We start from the raw sequence: 20078 nt of genomic DNA, 5'->3' as shown, positions 1-20078 counted from the left end.
CTGGACATGTCCGTCGAAGACCCTTGGCCTCTACCACTCAGAAGAGATCTTCTTCAACAAGGACCGTTTGTCTACCCGGACTTACGGCGACTTCATGGAGGTTGAGCGGAACATCCTAGCTCACAAGGGCCTTTCCAAGAAGGTTATTGCTACCATAGTTCAGGCCAGGAAACCTGTGATGTCAAAACACTATCATCATATCTGGAGGAGATATGTCTCTTGGTGCGATGAATGCATGTATCTGCCTGCAGAGTTTCACTTGGGTCGTTTCTTTAGTTTCCTGCAGGATGATGTGGATAAGGGCTTACGTCTGGGTTCCATTAAGGTCCAGATTTCAGCTCTCTCAATTTTCTTTCAGAAGAAATTGGCAGTGTTGCCAGAAGTTCAGACCTTCTTGCAAGGGGTACTCCACATACAACCTCCTTTTGTGCCGCCTACGGCACCCTGGGATTTGGATGTAGAATTTTTACAGTCCTCCTGGTTTGTACCTCTGATGACTGTAGAAGACGATTATGTTACTGGCCCTGGCTTTTGCTCGACATGTCATGGAATTGGGGGCCTTATCGTGTAAAAGTCCATACTTTGTCTTTTAAGAGGACAGAGCGGAGCTCCGGACTAGACAGCAATTCCTGCCGAAGGTTGTCTCTGCGTTTCACCTGAATCAACCTATTGTAATTCTGTCAAGTTCTGACGCTTCTGCTCCTCCAGAGGCATTGGATGCTGTGCGTGCCTTGAGGATCTATATCAAGCGCACGGCTCGTGTCAGAAAAACGGATTCCTTGTATGTGCTCTATGATGCGCAGAAAAAGGGTTGCCCTGCTTCAAAGCAGTCCATTGCTCGTTGGTTTAGGCTTACTATCCAACAGGCCTTTGTGTCGGTAGCCTTACCTGTTTCTAAGTCTCTTAAGGCCCACTCTACAAGATCGGTGGGCTCTACCTGGGCGGTTGCCCGTGGCGTCTCGGCCTTGCAACTGTGCCGAGCTGCTACCTGGTCGGGGAAGAACACCTTTTTGAAGTTCTACAAGTTTGATACCCTGGCCAAAGGGGATACCCAGTTTGAGCAGGCGGTGCTGCAGCAGTCTCCGCACAATCCCGCCCGTTGTGGAAGCTTTGGGACGTCCCCATCATACTAGTTTCCCCCAATATCCCTTATGGATGCTAGAGAAAATAGGATTTTAATACCTACCGGTAAATCCTTTTTTCGTAGTCCATAAGGGATATTGGGCGCCTGCCTCAGTGCGTTGACTTTTCTGCAGGTTCTTGTTCTATAGTTCCCTGTTCAGCTGTTGCTGTTGTTGTTGCCAGCCATTGCTGGTGGTTCTATGTTAGTGGTGTGCTGGTATGTAAATCTCACCACCTTTTGTTATCATGTTCCTTCTCTCATATGTCCTTTCTTCTTTGGGCACGTTTTTACCTATAATTGCATGTGGGAGGCGGCTTAGAGGGGAGGAGCCAGCACACCCAGTTGAAGAAATTTAAAGTGCGCTGGCTCCTTTGGACTCCGTCTATACCCATCGTACTAGTTTCCCCCCATATCCCTTATGGACTACGAAAAAAGGATTTACCGGTAGGTATTAAAATCTTGTTTTCCCTTCTGTTCATTCACTTTGCATTTTGTTAGTTGATAAAACTAATCTATTAACACTTGCTTTACAGCATATTTTCCATACCTGTCTAAAACTTTTGCACAGTACTGCATATTGACTACATCTTCCTGGGAATTATGTTTGTAATGTTGTCATTCTTGTTCAGTACTGCAGTATCTCTTAGAAATTTTTTTTTGTTGTTGTAGATTTGGTATGTACATCCCTTTTCTGCACCTTGGGTATGATTTCCGGCGTTCTAGCCTCTTTGCCCATGTTCCTGGCACTCATGTTGGTGGAGACATAGGACCTGTAGATAAGGCAGGTCGGGATTACCTGACCGTGTTGCAGCACATGTGGAGGCCCAGCACTGATCCTCTGCCCACGCACGCATGTTGCCTCTCTCCTGACCTAATCCGCAGTGAAGTGCATTACCTGAAGCTGGACTTCAACTGGCGTGTTCGGGAGGTGCTGCTCAGCTCCATGCTTTCTGCATACTACGTGGCCTTTGTGCCTGTGTGGTTTGTCAAGGTACCAGTTTTCATATGGCACATCAACCTCCCACAATGGATTAGATAGATATAGATACAAGCACATGTTATTCCCTAAACCCAGGTATATCCTTTTATTTTCTTTAAAATATGAAGTTGAATTGTCATACTCCATAAACATCTGGGTATATCTGAGCCTGCCAACGTTTACTTCTCTGATTACGGCACTGGTTGCGGTATAATAGATAGACAGTGTAGACAGTCAATAGAAAGACACCATGGGCGGGATTAAATTCTTTTCACCCCTTTACACACCTGTTCTGTTTCTGCCCTCAGAGATGTTGTATCATTATTTCAGCTCGTTACCCCGCAGTAGCGAAGCACCCAACCCTTTACACAGCTAAACCTGGTTACTATGGGCGCAATATGTGCGATAATGGAGATCATTTTAGAAAGGAAATTGGGCGTGATATATCATTTGAATCTCATCCCATATGTTAGACAGACATTAGGTCGGCAGGGTCAAAAGGTCGACAGGGGAAAAAGGTAGACAGTATGAAAGGTCGACATGGTCAAAAGGTCGACATGGTCAAAAGGTCGACATAAAAAAAGGTAGACACCATGTTTTTTGCATTTTTGTGGTTTGTGTGGATAGTTTTGTCATCTGGGACCCCCAATTGTAGAAAGGCATACCCTTGTGGGGCTCGCTGCGCTCGCCACGCTTTGGGCTCGGTGGCTCGCTGCGCTCACCACAAGGTTTATAACCAACTCTATGCTGACATGGATAGAGAAGGTATGAAATAGTCCAAAAACATGTTACATTTAAAAAAAAATCATTTGTCTATCTTTTTTATGTAGACCATTTTCATGTCGACCTTTTTCATGTCGACCTTTTGACCCTGTCGACCTAATGTCTGTCTAACATATGGTGTCTATCTATTGACTGTCTAACTAGACACTGTCTATCTATCAACTGGATACCTACGGCACTGCATACACACATTTAATCATGTGTCCTGCGCATTGTTTGCCTTCTACAGACATTCTTTCACTTTAGTGGCATTATTCTTCTTTATTATATTTTTTTTCAACTGTTTCTGGCTTTGCTCTGTGCTTCCTTTTTCTCCCTGTCTGTTTTCATACTTAAACGTCTTTAGCTTAAATATTCTCCATTGTTTTTTTTGCACAGAGCACTCAATATTATGACAAGCGGTGGTCATGTGAACTGTTTCTCCAAGTTTCCCTCAGCACCTCTGTGATCCTCACCCAGCACCTCTTGCCTGCACGGTACTGCGATTTATTGCACAAGGCAGCAGCTCACCTCGGCTGCTGGCAAAAAGTGGACCCAGCTCTGTGCTCCAACATGCTGCAACACTCGTAAGAGAATATCCACCTTATCCACTGCACATGAGCAAGCTCTGCGCTACTGGCATTCAGTCTGTGTTCTAGTGTTTTGGGGTTGGTCATAGCTTTGTAACCATCTAAATTCTTAAGAATGATATTTAGTATTTAAGGATAACTCTGCTTTTATCAATATTTTTGTAATAAATTCCACAAATGCTTTGCAAGCAATTAGAATGGTGTTTGGGAATTAAACAGAATGATACATCACTGTACTATGGCATACATTATTTGGGGAATGGTTTTATTAGTTCTAACCTAAAAACCCATAGCTGATGTAATTATGGGACTGTTTACTCATTGACTACAGTTGCTGTTTGTTTGTTTGACAGATGGATGGAGGAGTGCATGTGGCCCCAGGGTGTTCTGGTAAAACACAACAGGAATGTCTACAAAGCTGTTGGCCACTATAATGTAGCCGTTCCCTCCGATATGTCTCATTTTCGGTTTCATGTAAGTTGTGCCCTCAAAAGATGTAGTTTTATTACATTGTAGTTGTATTGGCAAATTGCAGTATTTTTTATTTTCACTAATGGATCTCGGTGGCTTGAGGCCAATCAGTCACTGTGATCAGAGTTAATGCTCAGCCATTATGGATAGGTACAGTCAGGGATAATTCCAGATATACACTAGACTTGGAAATCAGAGTCAGTAAATGTGGTCAAAGTTAATGCCAAAGGTACAGTACACTTGTGGTCACTTCTCAGTGCAGGCAGTAACACTAGGCACTGCTGCCTGGACCCAATAATTAGCCAGGTTACTATAGTGGCTGTAATGAGGACGTAACTGTAGGGTCCATATAAAATCTAAAAAAGGGCCTATTTGGCGCTGCTAAGTAAGATATCCTCAAAGGTGTTGGACTAAAGGAATGGGTGTACCTTTAAACCGGGACACTCATGGATTACACAGGTTCTCTAGCTGCTTAAAACCAGGTGAAATGCAGGCTTGAAGCCAGCCAGCCACAGAATCTGTGTAATTGATGAGTATCCGGTTTAAAGGTATAGTATGGCAAACCTATACAGGTTGAGTCTCCCTTATCCAAAATGCTTGGGACCAGAGGTATTTTGGATATGGGATTTTTCCGTATTTTGGAATAATTGCATACCATAATGAGATATCATAGTGATGGGACCTAAGTCTAAGCACAGAATGCATTTATGTTTCATATACACCTTATACACACAGCCTGAAGGTAGTTTTAGCCAATATTTTTTTATAACTTTGCATTAAACAAAGTGTGTGTACATTCACACAATTCATTTATGTTTCATATACACCTTATACACACAGCCTGAAGGTCATTTAATACAATATTTTTAATAACTTTGTGTATTAAACAAAGTTTGTGTACATTGAGCCATCAGAAAACAAAGGTTTCACTATCTCACTCTCACTCAAAAAAGTCTGTATTTCGGAATATTCCGTATTTCGGAATATTTGGATATGGGATACTCAACCTGTATATATAACATCAATAAACCAAGTGCTGCTGTCAATGCAGATAGCAGTCTGTATAAGAATACTGGAAAGTGAAATAAATGGCGTGACAGCACAGATGTGGCTGTATGTATGGGAACACTATAAAACCGTTTAATTACTGTAAATTACATTTATTGCAAATGAAAACACTTAAAACAAATGTAAAATTAACGCAATAAGCTAACTATTGTATACAATTGCCTCTGAAGAAGTTGAACCAGTTTCTATAAAACATTTTGCAGATCCCTCTACCACCCTTTGGACTGTAATTTTAGACTGTTTGGTATTCCACCATCTGGTGTATTGACTTGTAATACACCCACCTAGTTTATAGCTACCAGAATACCTCCTACTGCCATTTTAGGGACTCCACATACAGGCAGAGCTTTGGAATTGATGTCGCTAAAATAACAATTGCATCTATGTGGTAACTGTTTTCCATAACAAGAGTGGTATTCCTTTTGAATACTACAGTACCCTAAGTGATATTGTTGAGGGAGCCAGCCCCTCACACACACACAGACACAGACACACACACAGGGAGGACCACAAACCACACAGGACAGCCTTTATCCTTGATGTGCTAACACCTGATTCCTCTACACACAGCTGCACCTCCAGGTCTTCACCTCATTCCAGCGGGTAATATCCTCTTTAAATACTTTTTATCAAGTGACTGTATAACAGACTTATTGGTTCCCCAACTTGGAATTCAGTCTAATTTCCTTGTCCCAAAATCGAGTCAAAGGACCTCTTCAGCTACACTAATACATGTGCTACTGTAGTTAACTTATTACAGTTAATTTCTGCTGCGGGGTACACTGGGCTCCACAGGGAATGACATTGGGGTGTAGAATAGGATCTTGATCCGAGGCACCAACAGGCTCAAAGCTTTGACCTTCTTCCCAGAATGCATAGCACCGCCTCCTCTATAACCCCGCCTCCGTGCATAAGAGCCCAGTTTTGTAGTTGGTGCCATGCAGTAAGCAGGCATACAACAGGGGGGCTGCTCCAGCAGCCCTGAGAAGAAGCTTTTAAAAAAAATGAAGACTTCAAGGGCTGCAGCAGAGGCACTGTCTGTGTTAGATGTCAGTCAGACATCTCCTGCTGCAGCTCCATCACCTCCCCAAGTGGCGCTGTATACTCCCGCGCCCTGGTTGCCGGGTACTTACAGCGGAGGCTCCGGTTTTCTTCCGGTTAGTCACACACATGACCGCTGTTCCCCTGGAACCGCACTCGGAGGAGGTAAGTGGGTCACCTCGGCGGGACCCGCTGTAAATCGCGATCCCGCAAGGCTGGTGGGAGGCGGGCCTTGCGTGCTGGCGTGGACACTGTGGTAGTACAGGGACCCCACTAGACGACCAGGGCAAAGGCACAGGTCGGTATTCTCTCAAACAGTTTATATAAGCCCACAGTACCTGGTGGTGAAGTCCAGCAGGGGGATAAGGCTTTGTTTGACCTGTAGCCCCTCCCCCATCCCCAGGGCGCCATTTAGAGTAAATGTTCCTGACTGGAGCTGCATCTCTCTCCCTCACTCCCTGTCAGCGTTTGGGCGCCATTACCACATGCTGAGCTGATCCTGGGACTGTTTGGGCAAATCCTCCTCTGTAAAACCGCCTGCATATAAGCGCTGTGCATTTTACAGGACACTTAACTAACACTGTCAACAGACATGTAGAATATTTAAGAAAAAGTTCCTTTAGTCAGGGTTATATAGTACAAGTACCCTGTGATATACATCCAGTTTTCTCTAACGTCCTAAGGACTCCGTAAGGACCATGGGGAATAGACGGGCTCCGCAGGAGATAGGGCACTTTAAGAAAGCTTTGGATTCTGGATGTGCACTGGCTCCTCCCTCTATGTCCCTCCTCCAGACCTCAGTTTTACACTGTGCCCAGAGCGAGATGGGTGCACTGCAGGGAGCTCCCCGGAGTTCTCTGCCTAGGAAGCATTTTTGTTTGGATTTTTTCTACATTTTTACAGGGAGCACTGCTGGCAACAGGCTCCCTGCATCGAGGGACTGAGGAGAGAGGGGCAGACCTTCTTAATTGATAGGCTGTGCTTCCTCGGCTACTGGACACCATTAGCTCCAGAGGGGGTGAACACAGGTTCTTACTGGGCGTCCACCCCCAGAGCCGCGCCGCCGTTCTCCTCACAGAGCCAGAAGAAACAAAGTCAGAAGACGTCTCAGGCGGCAGAAGCCTTCAGAACTTCACTGAGGTAACGCACAGCACTGCAGCTGTGCGTCATTTCTCCCATACACCTCACATACTCCGGTCAATGTAATGGTGCGGGGCGTAGGGGGGGCGCCCTGGGCAGCAATATAACACCTCTCTTATGGCAAAAGACAATATACATGTACAGGTGGGCACTGTACATGTATATAAAAGAGCCCCCGCCATTTTTTAATAACTTTGAGCTGGACTGAAGCCCGCCGCCGAGGGGGCGGGGCTTCTCCCTCAGCACTCACCAGCGCCATTTTCTCTCCACAGCACCGCTGAGAGGAAGCTCCCCGGACTCTCCCCTGCTTACACACGGTGAAGGGGTGTTTAAAAGAGAAGGGGGGGGGGGGGGGGCACATAATTGGCGGATAACTTATATTACAGTGCGGCTGGGGAAAAACATTTTGTGTTGGTCTCCAGGGTCATTGCGCTGGGGTGTGTGCTGGCATACTCTCTCTCTGTCTCTCCAAAGGGCCTTGACAGGGATACTGTCTTCAGAAAAGAGTTTCCCTGTGTGTGTGAAGTGTGTCGGTACGCGTGTGTCGACATGTTTGACGAGGAAGGCTCGCTTAATGTGAAGGGGGAGTGCTTGAATGTCATATCGCCGTCGGCAGCGCCGACACAGGAATGGATGGATATGCTGAATGTCTTAAATGCAAATGTCAATCTATTGCATAAAAGGTTAGACCAGGCTGAAGCTAGGGATCAGTCAGGTAGCCAGACCATACCTGTCCCTGTGGCGCCAGGACCTTCGGGGCCTCAGAAGCGCACCATATCCCAGATCGATGACACAGATACCGACAAGGATACTGACTCTAGTGTCGACTATGAAGATGCAAAATTACAGCCGAAGGTGGCAAAAGGTATTCGATACATGATTATTGCCATTAAAGAGGTTTTGCATATTACTGAGGAACCCCCGGTCCCTGACACGAGGGTACACATGTATAAAGGGAAAAAGCCTGAGGTCACCTTTCCGTCCTCATTTGAGCTGAGCGAATTGTGCAAAAAGGCTTGGGAATCTCCAGATAGGAGACCACAAGTTCCCAAAAGGATTCTTATGGCGTATCCTTTTCCACAAACGGATAGGATACGATGGGAATCTTCGCCTAAAGTAGACAAGGCGCTGACACACTTATCCAAAAAGGTGGCACTGCCTTCGCAGGATACGGCTTCCCTCAAGGATCCTGTTGATCGCAGACAGGAAATTACCATGAAGCACATTTACACTCATTCCGGTACTATTGTTAGGCCGGCAATGGCGTCGGCCTGGGTTTGTAGTGCTGTCGTGGCATGGGCAGATTCCTTATCTACGGAGCTTGACACCTTAGATAGGGATGCCATTTTAATGACCATAGAGCATATCAGGGAGGCTGCCTTGTATATGAGAGATGCTCAAAGAGACATTTGTTTACTAAGCTCCAGAATAAACGCTATGTCTATTTCTGCTAGGCGGCTCTTGTGGACCCGACAGTGGACGGGAGACGCCGATTCAAAGCGGCATATGGAGTCCTTGCCCTACAAGGGGGAGGAGTTGTTTGGAGACGGCCTCTCGGACCTTGTCTCTACTGCTACGGCTGGTAAGTCAAATTTCTTACCTTATGTCCCCCCGCAGCATACAAAAAAGGCACCTTATCAAATGCAGTCCTTTCGTTCCAATAAGAGCAAGAAGGTACGGGGATCGTCCTTTGTTGCCAGAGGAAAAGGCAAGGGAAAAAGGCTGCACACAGCTAGTTCCCAGGAGCAGAAGTCCTCCCCTGCATCTGCAAAGTCCACCGCATGACGCTGGGGCTTCCCGGGGGGAGGCAGATCTAGTGGGGGCTCGTCTTTGGTGTTTCAGCCACGTCTGGGTTCGCTCGCAGGTGGATTCCTGGGCATTAGAGATTGTTTCTCAGGGATACAGGCTGGAATTCGAAGACTTGCCTCCTCGCCGGTTTTTCAAATCGGCTCTGCCGGCTTCCCCGTCAGAGAGGGAGCTAGTGTTGGCAGCAATCCAAAAATTGTATATTCAACAGGTGATTATCAGAGTTCCTCATCTCCAGCAAGGAGAGGGATATTACTCAACCCTGTTTGTGGTCCCGAAACCAGACGGTTCAGTCAGACCCATTTTAAATCTAAAATCCCTGAATCTGTACTTGAAGAGGTTCAAGTTCAAAATGGAATCACTCAGGGCGGTCATCGCCAGCCTGGAGGGGGGGGATTGGATGGTGTCCCTGGACATAAAGGATGCTTACCTTCATGTTCCGATATTCCCCCCTCACCAGGCGTTCCTGAGATTTGCAGTGCAGGACTGTCGCTACCAATTTCAGACGTTGCCGTTTGGGCTTTCCACGGCCCCGAGAATTTTCACCAAGGTAATGGCAGAAATGATGGTGCTCCTGCGCAGGCAGGGTGTCACAATTGTCCCATACTTGGACGATCTCCTCATAAAGACGAGATCTCGGGAGAAGTTGCTGGACAGCGTGTCTCTGTCCTTGAAGACTTTGCAGTTACACGGCTGGATTCTCAATATACCGAAGTCCCAGCTAGTCCCTACAACGCGTCTGACCTTTTTGGGCCTGATTCTGGACACAGACCAGAAAAAGGTTTTTCTTCCGATCGAAAAGGTTCAGGAGCTCATAGCCCTGGTCAGGAACCTATTAAAGCCAAAAAAGGTCTCAGTGCATCATTGCACACGGGTTCTGGGGAAGATGGTAGCTTCATACGAGGCCATCCCCTTCGGCAGGTTCCATGCGAGGACTTTTCAATGGGACCTCTTGGACAAGAGGTCAGGGTCCCATTTACAAATGCATCAAAGGATCACCCTGTCTCCCAGGACCAGGGTATCTCTCCTGTGGTGGCTGCACAGTGCTCACCTACTAGAGGGTCGCAGATTCGGCATTCAGGACTGGGTCCTGGTGACCACGGACGCAAGCCTCCAAGGCTGGGGAGCAGTCACACTGGGAAGAAATTTCCAAGGTCTCTGGTCAAATCTAGAGACTTGTCTCCACATCAACGTCCTGGAGTTGAGAGCCATATACAACGCCCTGCATCAAGCGGAGGAATTGCTTCGGGAAAAACCGCTTCTGATTCAGTCAGACAATGTCACGGCAGTGGCTCATGTAAACCGTCAAGGCGGAATGCGAAGCAGAGTGGCCATGGCAGAAGCGACCAGGATTCTACGCTGGGCGGAAGGCCATGTAAGCGCACTATCAGCAGTGTTCATCCCGGGGGTGGACAACTGGGAGGGGGATTTCCTCAGCAGGCACGACCTGCATCCGGGGGAGTGGGGACTTCATCAAGAAGTCTTCGCACAGATCACGGGTCAGAGGGCTGCCTCAAATAGACATGATGGCGTCCCGTCTCAACAAAAAGCTAAAGCGATATTGCGCCAGGTCAAGGGACCCTCAGGCGGTAGCGGTAGACGCTCTGGTGACACCTTGGGTGTTCAGATCGGTCTATGTGTTTCCTCCTCATCCTCTCATACCCAAGGTGTTGAGAATAATAAGAATAAGCAGGGTCAGAACAATCCTCATTGTTCCAGATTGGCCACGGAGGACTTGGTATCCGGAGCTGCAAGAGTTGCTCACAGAAGATCCGTGGCCTCTTCCTCTAAGGCAGGACCTGCTGCAGCAGGGGCCCTGTCTGTTCCAAGACTTACCGTGGCTGCGTTTGACGGCATGGCGGTTAAACACCAGATCTTAGCGGAAAAAGGAATTCTGGAGGAGGTCATTCCTACCCTGATCAAGGCTAGGAAAGACGTGACGTCGAAACATTATCACCGTATATGGTGAAAATATGTTTCTTGGTGTGAAGCCAGAGCTGCTCCTACGGAGGAGTTCCATTTGGGCCGTCTGCTTCACTTCCTTCAAACGGGAGTGAATTTGGGCCTAAAATTAGGGTCCATAAAGGTTCAAATTTCGGCCTTATCCATTTTCTTTCAAAGAGAATTGGCTTCTCTTCCTGAAGTACAGACTTTTGTGAAGGGCGTGCTGCATATTCAGCCTCCCTTTGTACCTCCGGTGACGCCTTGGGACCTTAACGTGGTATTAAGTTTCCTCAAGTCACCTTGGTTTGAACCACTCAAAACAGTGGAGTTGAAATACCTCACTTGGAAAGTGGTCATGTTGTTGGCCTTAGCTTCTGCAAGGCGGGTTTCGGAATTGGCGGCTTTATCATATAAAAGCCCATACCTGATTTTTCACGTGGATAGGGCAGAGTTGAGGACTCGTCCTCAACTTCTGCCCAAGGTGGTCTCATGTTTTCATATGAACCAACCTATTGTCGTGCCTGTGGCTACACGGGACTTGGAGGATTCCGAGTCCCTGGATGTGGTCAGGGCTTTGAAGATTTATGTGACCAGAACAGCTAGGATCAGGAAGACCGAAGCTCTGTTTGTTCTGTATGCGGCCAACAAGGTTGGCGCTCCTGCTTCAAAGCAGACTATTGCTCGCTGGATCTGTAACACGATTCAGCAGGCGCATTCTTCGGCAGGATTGCCATTGCCTAAATCGGTTAAGGCCCATTCCACTAGGAAAGTGGGCTCTTCTTGGGCGGCTGCCCGAGGGGTCTCGGCACTACAACTGTGCCGAGCTGCTACTTGGTCGGGGTCAAACACCTTTGCAAAGTTCTATAAGTTTGATACCCTGGCTGAGGAGGCCTCCTGTTTGCTCAATCGGTGCTGCAGAGTCATCCGCACTCTCCCGCCCGTTTGGGAGCTTTGGTATAATCCCCATGGTCCTTACGGAGTCCCCAGCATCCTCTAGGACGTTAGAGAAAATAAGATTTTACTTACCGGTAAATCTATTTCTCGTAGTCCGTAGAGGATGCTGGGCGCCCGTCCCAAGTGCGGACTTCTTCTGCAAGACTTGTATATAGTTATTGCTTACATAAGGGTTATGTTATGGTTGATCTGGTTTTGAACCGAGGCTATGTTATTGTTCATACTGTTAACTGGGTAGTTTATCACAAGTTATACGGTGTGATTGGTGTGGCTGGTATGAATCTTGCCCTTAGATTTACAAAAATCCTTTCCTCGTACTGTTCATCTCCTCTGGGCACAGTTTCTCTAACTGAGGTCTGGAGGAGGGACATAGAGGGAGGAGCCAGTGCACACCCAGAATCCAAAGCTTTCTTAAAGTGCCCTATCTCCTGCGGAGCCCGTCTATTCCCCATGGTCCTTACGGAGTCCCCAGCATCCTCTACGGACTATGAGAAATAGATTTACCGGTATGTAAAATCTTATTTTTACTGTGCATTGTTATATCTATTGAGTGTACTACTCAATAGTACATAGTACTACTCTGTATTGCTAGTCCAGTGCAGTTTTATTGCATGTCATCATTTATGCATTGTACAGTGTGACTATGTGTGTGTGCATATAGCTGCTGTGTGACCTCCATTTCGTGTATCTCACTCAGATTGCTATCCCTATATTCTATAACCTGAGGGGCTAAGTGCGTCAGGTTTATCATTTAATATAGGTAGTTCACAGGATATACTCAGTGTGTATTTTTCTCTGTGATTTTTAGTCACGATATACCTCTTGAATTCCTTGTTTGTGCTGATACACTACACAGGGGGTTCTTGTCAGGTACTGTGCTGCTGATATTGTACTGTGTTGCCTTGCATTGAGCTTTCGGATATGTCCGCTACAAAGGGCAATGGTGCTGGGGCTGATCCCACATTGCGTGGTGGTGACGCTGCAGACACATTTGAGTAAAATATAGCAGCTGAGGGTTCAGGTTCTGGGGTTCCTTACCCCCAAGTGGGACTGTAGCAACGGGGGTTCAAAATGACCCACCTTGGGCTACCTTCTCCACTCTATTGAATACGCTGGTAACTAGACTAATGCCCCCTTTGGGACCTCCTGTGCCGGTTCAACCGCTTGTGATCCCCGCGGTTAACCCGCCATGGGCATATCAACTGTCTGCTCAGTTACAGCAATTGAACCAATCACTGACTACTCAGAAGTCTAACCCTCGCCCGCCTGAGAACAAGGGGTCCTCTAAGCGGGCCATTACATCCTCGCAATCCACTTGTCGTCCCATACTCCTCGTCTGATGAGGATGGCATGGATGTTCCTGACTTGTTGGAGTCTATCAGGGCCATTCATCAAATTTACTGATGACCCGGAGCCTAATGCTGCCCCTAAGAAACCGGACAGGTTTAAACGTCAGAAAGTGGTTAAACAAGTTTTACCTCATTCTGACCATTTAGTTGACATACGTCAGGAGTCCTGGGAAAATCACCCTCGCAGCGGAGCGAAGTAAAAATTGGGAAACACCCCCGCCAGTGGATTCGCAGGTGGCGCGGCTGGTTGTATCCTCAGCTCTTCCGGTAACTACCGTCACGTCTCTGAAAGAACCAACGGATAAGCGTGTGGAGGACTGTTTAAAGGCAATTTATACCCTAACTGGTGCTGCGCATAGGCCCACCATTGCAGCGACATGGACTGCAGAGGCTGTTGAAGCGTGGGCTCAGGAGCTGGAGGCGGAGTTGCCTTCCAACGCTTCTGATCATGCTGACAATATAAGACAGACAATGTCTGTCTTATATTGTCACAGCTTCTCATTACATTAAGGAGGCGGCTTCTGATGCCTGTATTCTGGCGGCCAAGGCTTCTACTACGTCCATTTTGGCTCGCCAGATTCTCTGGTTACGGTCTTGGTCTGTGTATCTGGACTCTAAGAAAACCCTGGAGGTACTCCCTTAACGGAGACATTCTTTTCGGGGAAGACCTCAACAAGATAGTGGCTGACTTAGCTTTTGCTAAAACAGCATGTCTACCTAGTACTGCTCCTTCGGTGCCGAAGGCTAAGAGTACTCCATTTCGCTCCTTTCGTCCTTCAGGGAAAGCAAAAGGTCAGGTGTACCCAAAACAGGTTCGCACTTCCAAACCCAATAAGCCCAAACCCAAACGGACCTGGGCTGCCCGTCAGCCTGCTTCTACAACTGACAAGTCTGCCACATGACGGGGCAGGCCTCCCTCTGGGGGATCCCAGGGTGGGGGGCCGACTTCTAGGGTATACCCAGGAATGGTTGAGGACAACTTCCGATGCCTGGAAACGGGAAGTAGTCACTCAAGGTTACGCTGTATCCTTCAAGAATCGTCCTCATCGATTTTGCCAGACGTCCCTTCAGATCAGGTAAAGGCAAAAACTCTTAATTCGGTGGTACAGTCCCTCCTGGACACAGGAGTGGTAGTACAGGTGCCTCTGGCTTAGAGAGGCAAGGGGTACTATTCACCACTGTTTCTAGTCCCGAAACCGAATGGGTTCTCTCGGCCCATTCTCAACCTCAAGTCCTTGAACAAATTTGTGAGGGTCTCCAAGTTTCGTATGGAAACTGTTCGCTCTATTGTTCTGGCCTTGGAACCTGGGGATTATATGGTCTCCCTGGACATACAGGATGCTTACCTGCATATTCCCATTGCAGTGTCGCATCAGCAGTACCCGAGGTTTGTTGTTGGCAACCTCCATTACCAATTTCGGGCGTTACCTTTTGGTTTAACCACGGCTCCGAGTTTTCATCAAGGTCATGGCGGTAATGACTGCTGTACTACGCCGTCAAGGGGTCAGGATCCTACCGTACCTGGACAACTTGTTGATCCTGGCAAATTCCCCAGAAATTCTCCTACGCCATCTGGATCTGACTATCCAGTTTCTGCAAGCCCACGGGTGGCTCATCAACTGGAAGAAATCTTCCCTTGTCCCTGCTCAGAGCATGGTGCACCTGGGGGCGTTGTTGGACACTCACAACCAGCGGTTGTTCTTGTCTCAGGAGAAAGTCCTGAAGCTTCAGGACAGGATTCGATACTTCCTATCTCGTCCGCAAGTGTTGATACATTCGGCAATGCAAGTGCTAGGTCTCATGATGTTGGCTTTCGACATGGTGGAGCACGCTCAATTCCATTCCCGCCCTCTGCAGAAGCTGATTCTTGCTAAGTGGGACGGCCTGCCTCACCAGATCAGGTCTCAAATGATCTCCTTTTCTCCGGAGGTCCGTCTGTCACTGAGCTGGTGGCTTCAGGACCAACGATTGAGCAGGGGTCGTCCCTTCTGGATCTCCAACTAGGTCCTTCTGACGATGGATGCCAGTCTGAGAGGTTGGGGCGCGATGTTGGAGCAGCACTCTCTTCAGGGTCGGTGGACCAAGGAGGAGTCTCTCTTCCCGATAAACATTCTGGAATTGCGGGCGGTGTTCAATTCATTGAACTTGGCCCAGCATTTAATACAGAACAGACCTGTTCAAGTACAGACGGACAACGCCACCACGGTGGCGTACATCAATCATCAAAACGGCACTCGAAGCCGCATGGCAATGAGGGAAGTATCACGGATTCTTCAGTGGGCGGAACGCCATCTGCCAGCCATATCCGCAGTGTTCATTCTGGGGGTCCTAAACTTGGAAGCGGACTTTCTCAGTTGTCAGAACGTACACGGCGGAGAGTGGAGCCTCCATCCAGAAGTGTATCAACTCCTCCTGGACAAGTGGGGCCTTCCAGATGTGGACCTGATGGCATCTCGACACAGTCTCAAGGTTCCTGGCTTCGGAGCAAGGACAAGGGATCCTCAAGCAGCGTTTGTGGACGCACTGGCAATTCCATGGAACTTTCGACTGCCATACGTGTTCCCTCCGGTGTCACTCCTGCCCAGAGTAATAAGGAAGTTCAAGCAAGAAGGAGGAATCCTACTTCTGATCGCTCCAGCGTGGCCCAGACGGCATTGGTTCTCAGACCTTCAGGGCCTCTCGATAGAGCGTCCCCTTCTACTTCCACAGTGCCCAGATCTCCTCGTTCAGGGCCCCTGTGTATATCAGGATTTAGCCCGATTAGCTTTGACGGCGTGGCTCTTGAAGCTTCCGTCTTAAGGGCCAAAGGATTTTCTGAGGCGGTCATTCAAACCATGTTGAAGGCCCGGAAACCGACTTCTGCTCGGATTTACCATAGGGTCTGGAATTCTTACTTTACTTGGTGCACATCTAACAATCATGACGCTTACAAGTTTAGTGCAGCCAAACTTATGGCCTTTCTACAACAGGGCCTGGACTTGGGCCTTCGTCTGGCCTCCATCAAGGTTCATATTTCTGCCTTGTCAGTTTGGTTCCAGAGAAAAATTGCAACTTTACCTGATGTTGTTCATACATTTACTCAGGGTGTGTTGCGGATTCAACCTCCTTATGTCCCGCCTGTGGCTCCTTGGAACTTGTCGGTGGTTCTGGAGGCGTTGCAAGGGTCTCCGTTTGAGCCTCTTGAATCTGCAGACCTTAAGTGGCTTTCTCTTAAGATATAAATCAATATACACCTGGCGCTGTCACTTTAATTAAGTCAGAGCAGCTAATCCCAATCGATCCCAGTGACCCCAAGTAGGCAAATACGCAGAAAAAAGTGAGTGCACTTCTGACTTATATATATTTATATACTATCACAATAAACAGTTTACAATACACAGATACCAGCAAGTACCCTCTAATAAACATACAATATAAAAATTTCTTTAAAAAATATATTTTGTTATGTATCCTTGCTGCAGCAATATATAACCATAGTTCTATGCATAAATAATCAGGGCTAAAAAGTCCTATTTATAATAGTAAATAATCAACAGTCCCATGGAGGCTTCACTTATGATAAAATGAAACTGTAGTCCACTTTAAGACTTCAATGAGCACTTTTGATGTAACAACACAGCTTTTTCCAGTGTGTTAGCACTTCCACAGTGATTGATATTAAACACTCACAGTTCATGCCGTGAGCACATGCATAAATTCCAGCAGAAAACAACAAATGCCAGTAAATAGAATAAAAAGCAAGATGCAAACAATTAAATGAGCACTTTTGTTGTATCAACACAACTGTTTCCAATGTGTTAGCACTTCCACAATGGTTAGTATTGAACCTCTCAGTTCATGCAATAGCACATGCATATATAACCAGCAGAAACGAACAAGTGCCAGCAGATAGTGTAGAAAGCTATTGCATGGACTGTGAGGTTCAATACTAACCATTGTGGAAGTGCTAACACATTGGAAACAGCTGTGTTGATACAACAAAAGTGCTCATTTAATTCATCGCATGTTGCTTTTTATTCTATCTACTGGCATTTGTTCTTTTTTGCTGGAATTTATGCATGTGCTCACTGCATGGCTCACTGCATGAACTGTGAGTGTTTAATATCAATCACTGTGGAAGTGCTAACACACTGGAAAAAGCTTTCTCTTATTACCAGTTGTTTATATAGCGCACACATATTCCGCAGCGCTTTACAGAGAATATTTGCTCATTCACATCAGTCCCTGCTCCAGTAGAGCTTACAATCTATATTCCCTATCACATGTACATGCACACACATTCACGCTAGGGTTAATTTTGTTAGGAGCCAATTAACCTACCAGTATATTTTTGGGACTGTGGGAGGAAACCGGAGTACCCGGAGGAAACCCACGCAAGTACGGGGAGAATATACAAACTCCACACAGTTAGGGCCATGGTGGGAATCGAACCCATGACCTCAGCGCTGTGAGGCAGTAATGCTAACCATTACACCATCCGTACTGCCCCTCTTAAGGTGTTGTTTCTGCTGGCTGTTGCCTTTGCCAGACGGGTGTCGGATTTGGGTGCTTTGTCCTGTAAATCACCATATCTGATTTTTCACCATGACCGGGCGGTTCTTAGAACACGTCACGGGTACCTACCTAAGGTGGTGACTTCTTTGCGCCTTAATCAGGAGATTGTGGTTCCGGCCTTTGCCTCTCCTGAATTGTCTTCCAAAGAGTGGTCTTTGGATGTGGTACGGGCTGTCCGTATCTATGTGAAGAGGACAGCTCCTATATGGAAGTCTGATTCTCTCTTTGTACTATTTGGTTTTCACAAACGTGGCTGGCCTGCTCACAAGCAGACCTTGGCCAGATGGATTAGAATGGTGATTGCACATGCTTATGTACAGGATGGTCGTCCAGCTCCTGTTACTATAAAGGCCCATTCTACTTGGTCTGTTGGACCCTCTTGGGCGGCCCGCCGTGGTGCGACCCTTGAGCAATTGTGCAAGGCGGCTACGTGGTCCTCAGTGAACACGTTCATAAGGTTCTATGCCTTCGATACTTTCGCCTCCCAGGATGCTTCTTTTGGACGCCGGGTTCTTGAGCCCGCTACAGTGCATCCCCTCCCATAAGGAACTGCTTTAGGACATCCCCAATGTCATTCCCTGTGGAGCCCAGTGTACCCCGCAGCAGAAAACGAGATTTATGGTAAGAACTTACCGTTGTTAAATCTCTTTCTGCGAGGTACACTGGGCTCCACAGGGCGCCCACCCTGACCCACTTTGCTTCTTTGGGTTGGTATGGCATTAGCCGCTGACACTTTCTCCTGTCGTGAGAATGTGGTGTATGTGGCTACTAACAGTTGTCGCCTCTTTTGCCTGCTACTGCATTGGACTGATTAACAAAAACTGAGCTCCTGTGCACGGAGGCGGGGTTATAGAGGAGGTGGCGCTATGCAGTTTGGGAAGAAGGTCAAAGCTTTGAGCCTGTTGATGCCTCGGATCAAGATCCTACTCTACACCCTAATGTCATTCCCTGTGCAGCCCAGTGTACCTCGCAGAAAGAGATTTAACAACAGTAAGTTCTTACCATAAATCTCGTTTTTTGTTTGATATGTTTTCATGTGCAATAAATGTGATTTACAGTAATTATACTGTTTTTATAGTGTTCCTATACATACTTATCGCCTGATTTGTTTTACTTTCCCTAGTCCATATAGTCACCTCCATCAGAGCAGATAGATATGATAGAGATTCAGTGCAACAACATGATTTCATCGGGCAGTCAAGCCAGCATCCACCAGCAACTGAAATGCATGTGAACCTGCCCTCCTAGGCCTCAGATGGAACAGCTGGGGAACATAAAATGTATGACATATTGGTAGGCAAGATGTTTATAAAGTCTGGCTTAGGAAATAAAGCATCCGGTTATCCACCACAGTGGATTATGTCAAAGTGGCCGCAGTTTGTGACCAGAGATGTCAGGCATGTTAAAGATGAGATTCTTTCTCCCATTTCCTCTATTGAAAATGAGAAGATAATTTTCAGTTCCCCAGAGGATAAACCAACTAACGGAATAGTTTTAAATCACTTTTTTTACAACGGTTGTTATAGTTTTCATTCACTTTCATGACTGGAGTATGTTGGATTGTTTTTACCAAAACTGTTTTATTTGGTTTATAGAGGGGTATCACCACATAAAAAAATACAGCATTTCATTTGCCTTATTTAGGTTTTTATTTAGGTTTTAATATATTTCTCTCTTTCAGTTTTTCTTTAGTAACCCACTGCGGGTCCTGAACATTTTAACAGTGCTGGAGGGATTTCTCATATTTTACCAATTGTATTCACTTATGTCATCAGAGAAGTGGCACCACACTATCTCTCTAGCCCTCATACTGTTCAGTAATTACTACGCCTTTTTCAAGCTGCTGCGTGATCGGATTGTACTGGGGAAAGCCTATTCTTATACAGGGGTCTCAGACTCTGAACAGAAGCTGAACTGAGTCCACCCCAAGCATCAAAGCTCTGTATTTTTGTTACAATTGCTTTGTTTCTTTGTGTAATTAAAAGCAAGAGCATATTTTTTTACTCTGAAAGAGTGTCTGGTGTGTTTGCTTGAAATAGGAAAAAAAAAGCTTGCCAGTATTTAACACCTACATTTTGTTTGGGTTATTTTCAATATACATTTGATGGGTATCCCTAATACATTTTGTTTGGGTTATTTTCAATATACATTTGATGGGTATCCCTAAGTTCTGCAGATGGGTATCCCTAAGTTCTGCAGACCCAAAGAAATAGAGGAGGGTTTTATTCTTACTTTGGTACTATGATAAGCTTTTTATTTTACTTTGGTAATATTTAAAGGAAACATGGGATTTCTTA

The 20078-nt window shown here is 46.6% G+C and overlaps 1 protein-coding gene across 3 annotated transcripts in view; it reads left to right on the top strand.

Annotated features, from left to right (window-relative positions):
* Positions 1-19792, top strand: part of TMEM39B (transmembrane protein 39B) — a 53763-nt gene extending 33971 nt beyond the window's left edge. For all 3 annotated transcript variants that reach the window (XM_063954248.1, XM_063954249.1, XM_063954250.1), the window contains exons 6-9: positions 1793-2114; positions 3264-3451; positions 3808-3928; positions 19463-19792. In XM_063954248.1, the coding sequence (XP_063810318.1) occupies positions 1793-2114; positions 3264-3451; positions 3808-3928; positions 19463-19699 (868 nt within the window). In that variant the 3' untranslated portion in view covers positions 19700-19792. The remainder of the gene's footprint in view (positions 1-1792; positions 2115-3263; positions 3452-3807; positions 3929-19462) is intronic.
* Positions 19793-20078: the final 286 nt, after the last annotated feature.

Source organism: Pseudophryne corroboree, chromosome 2, assembly GCF_028390025.1.
Source record: "Pseudophryne corroboree isolate aPseCor3 chromosome 2, aPseCor3.hap2, whole genome shotgun sequence".
NCBI classification, from domain to species: Eukaryota; Metazoa; Chordata; class Amphibia; order Anura; family Myobatrachidae; genus Pseudophryne; species Pseudophryne corroboree.
Note: the sequence above shows the minus strand (reverse complement) of the source record. Positions and strands in the feature narration are given on the sequence as shown.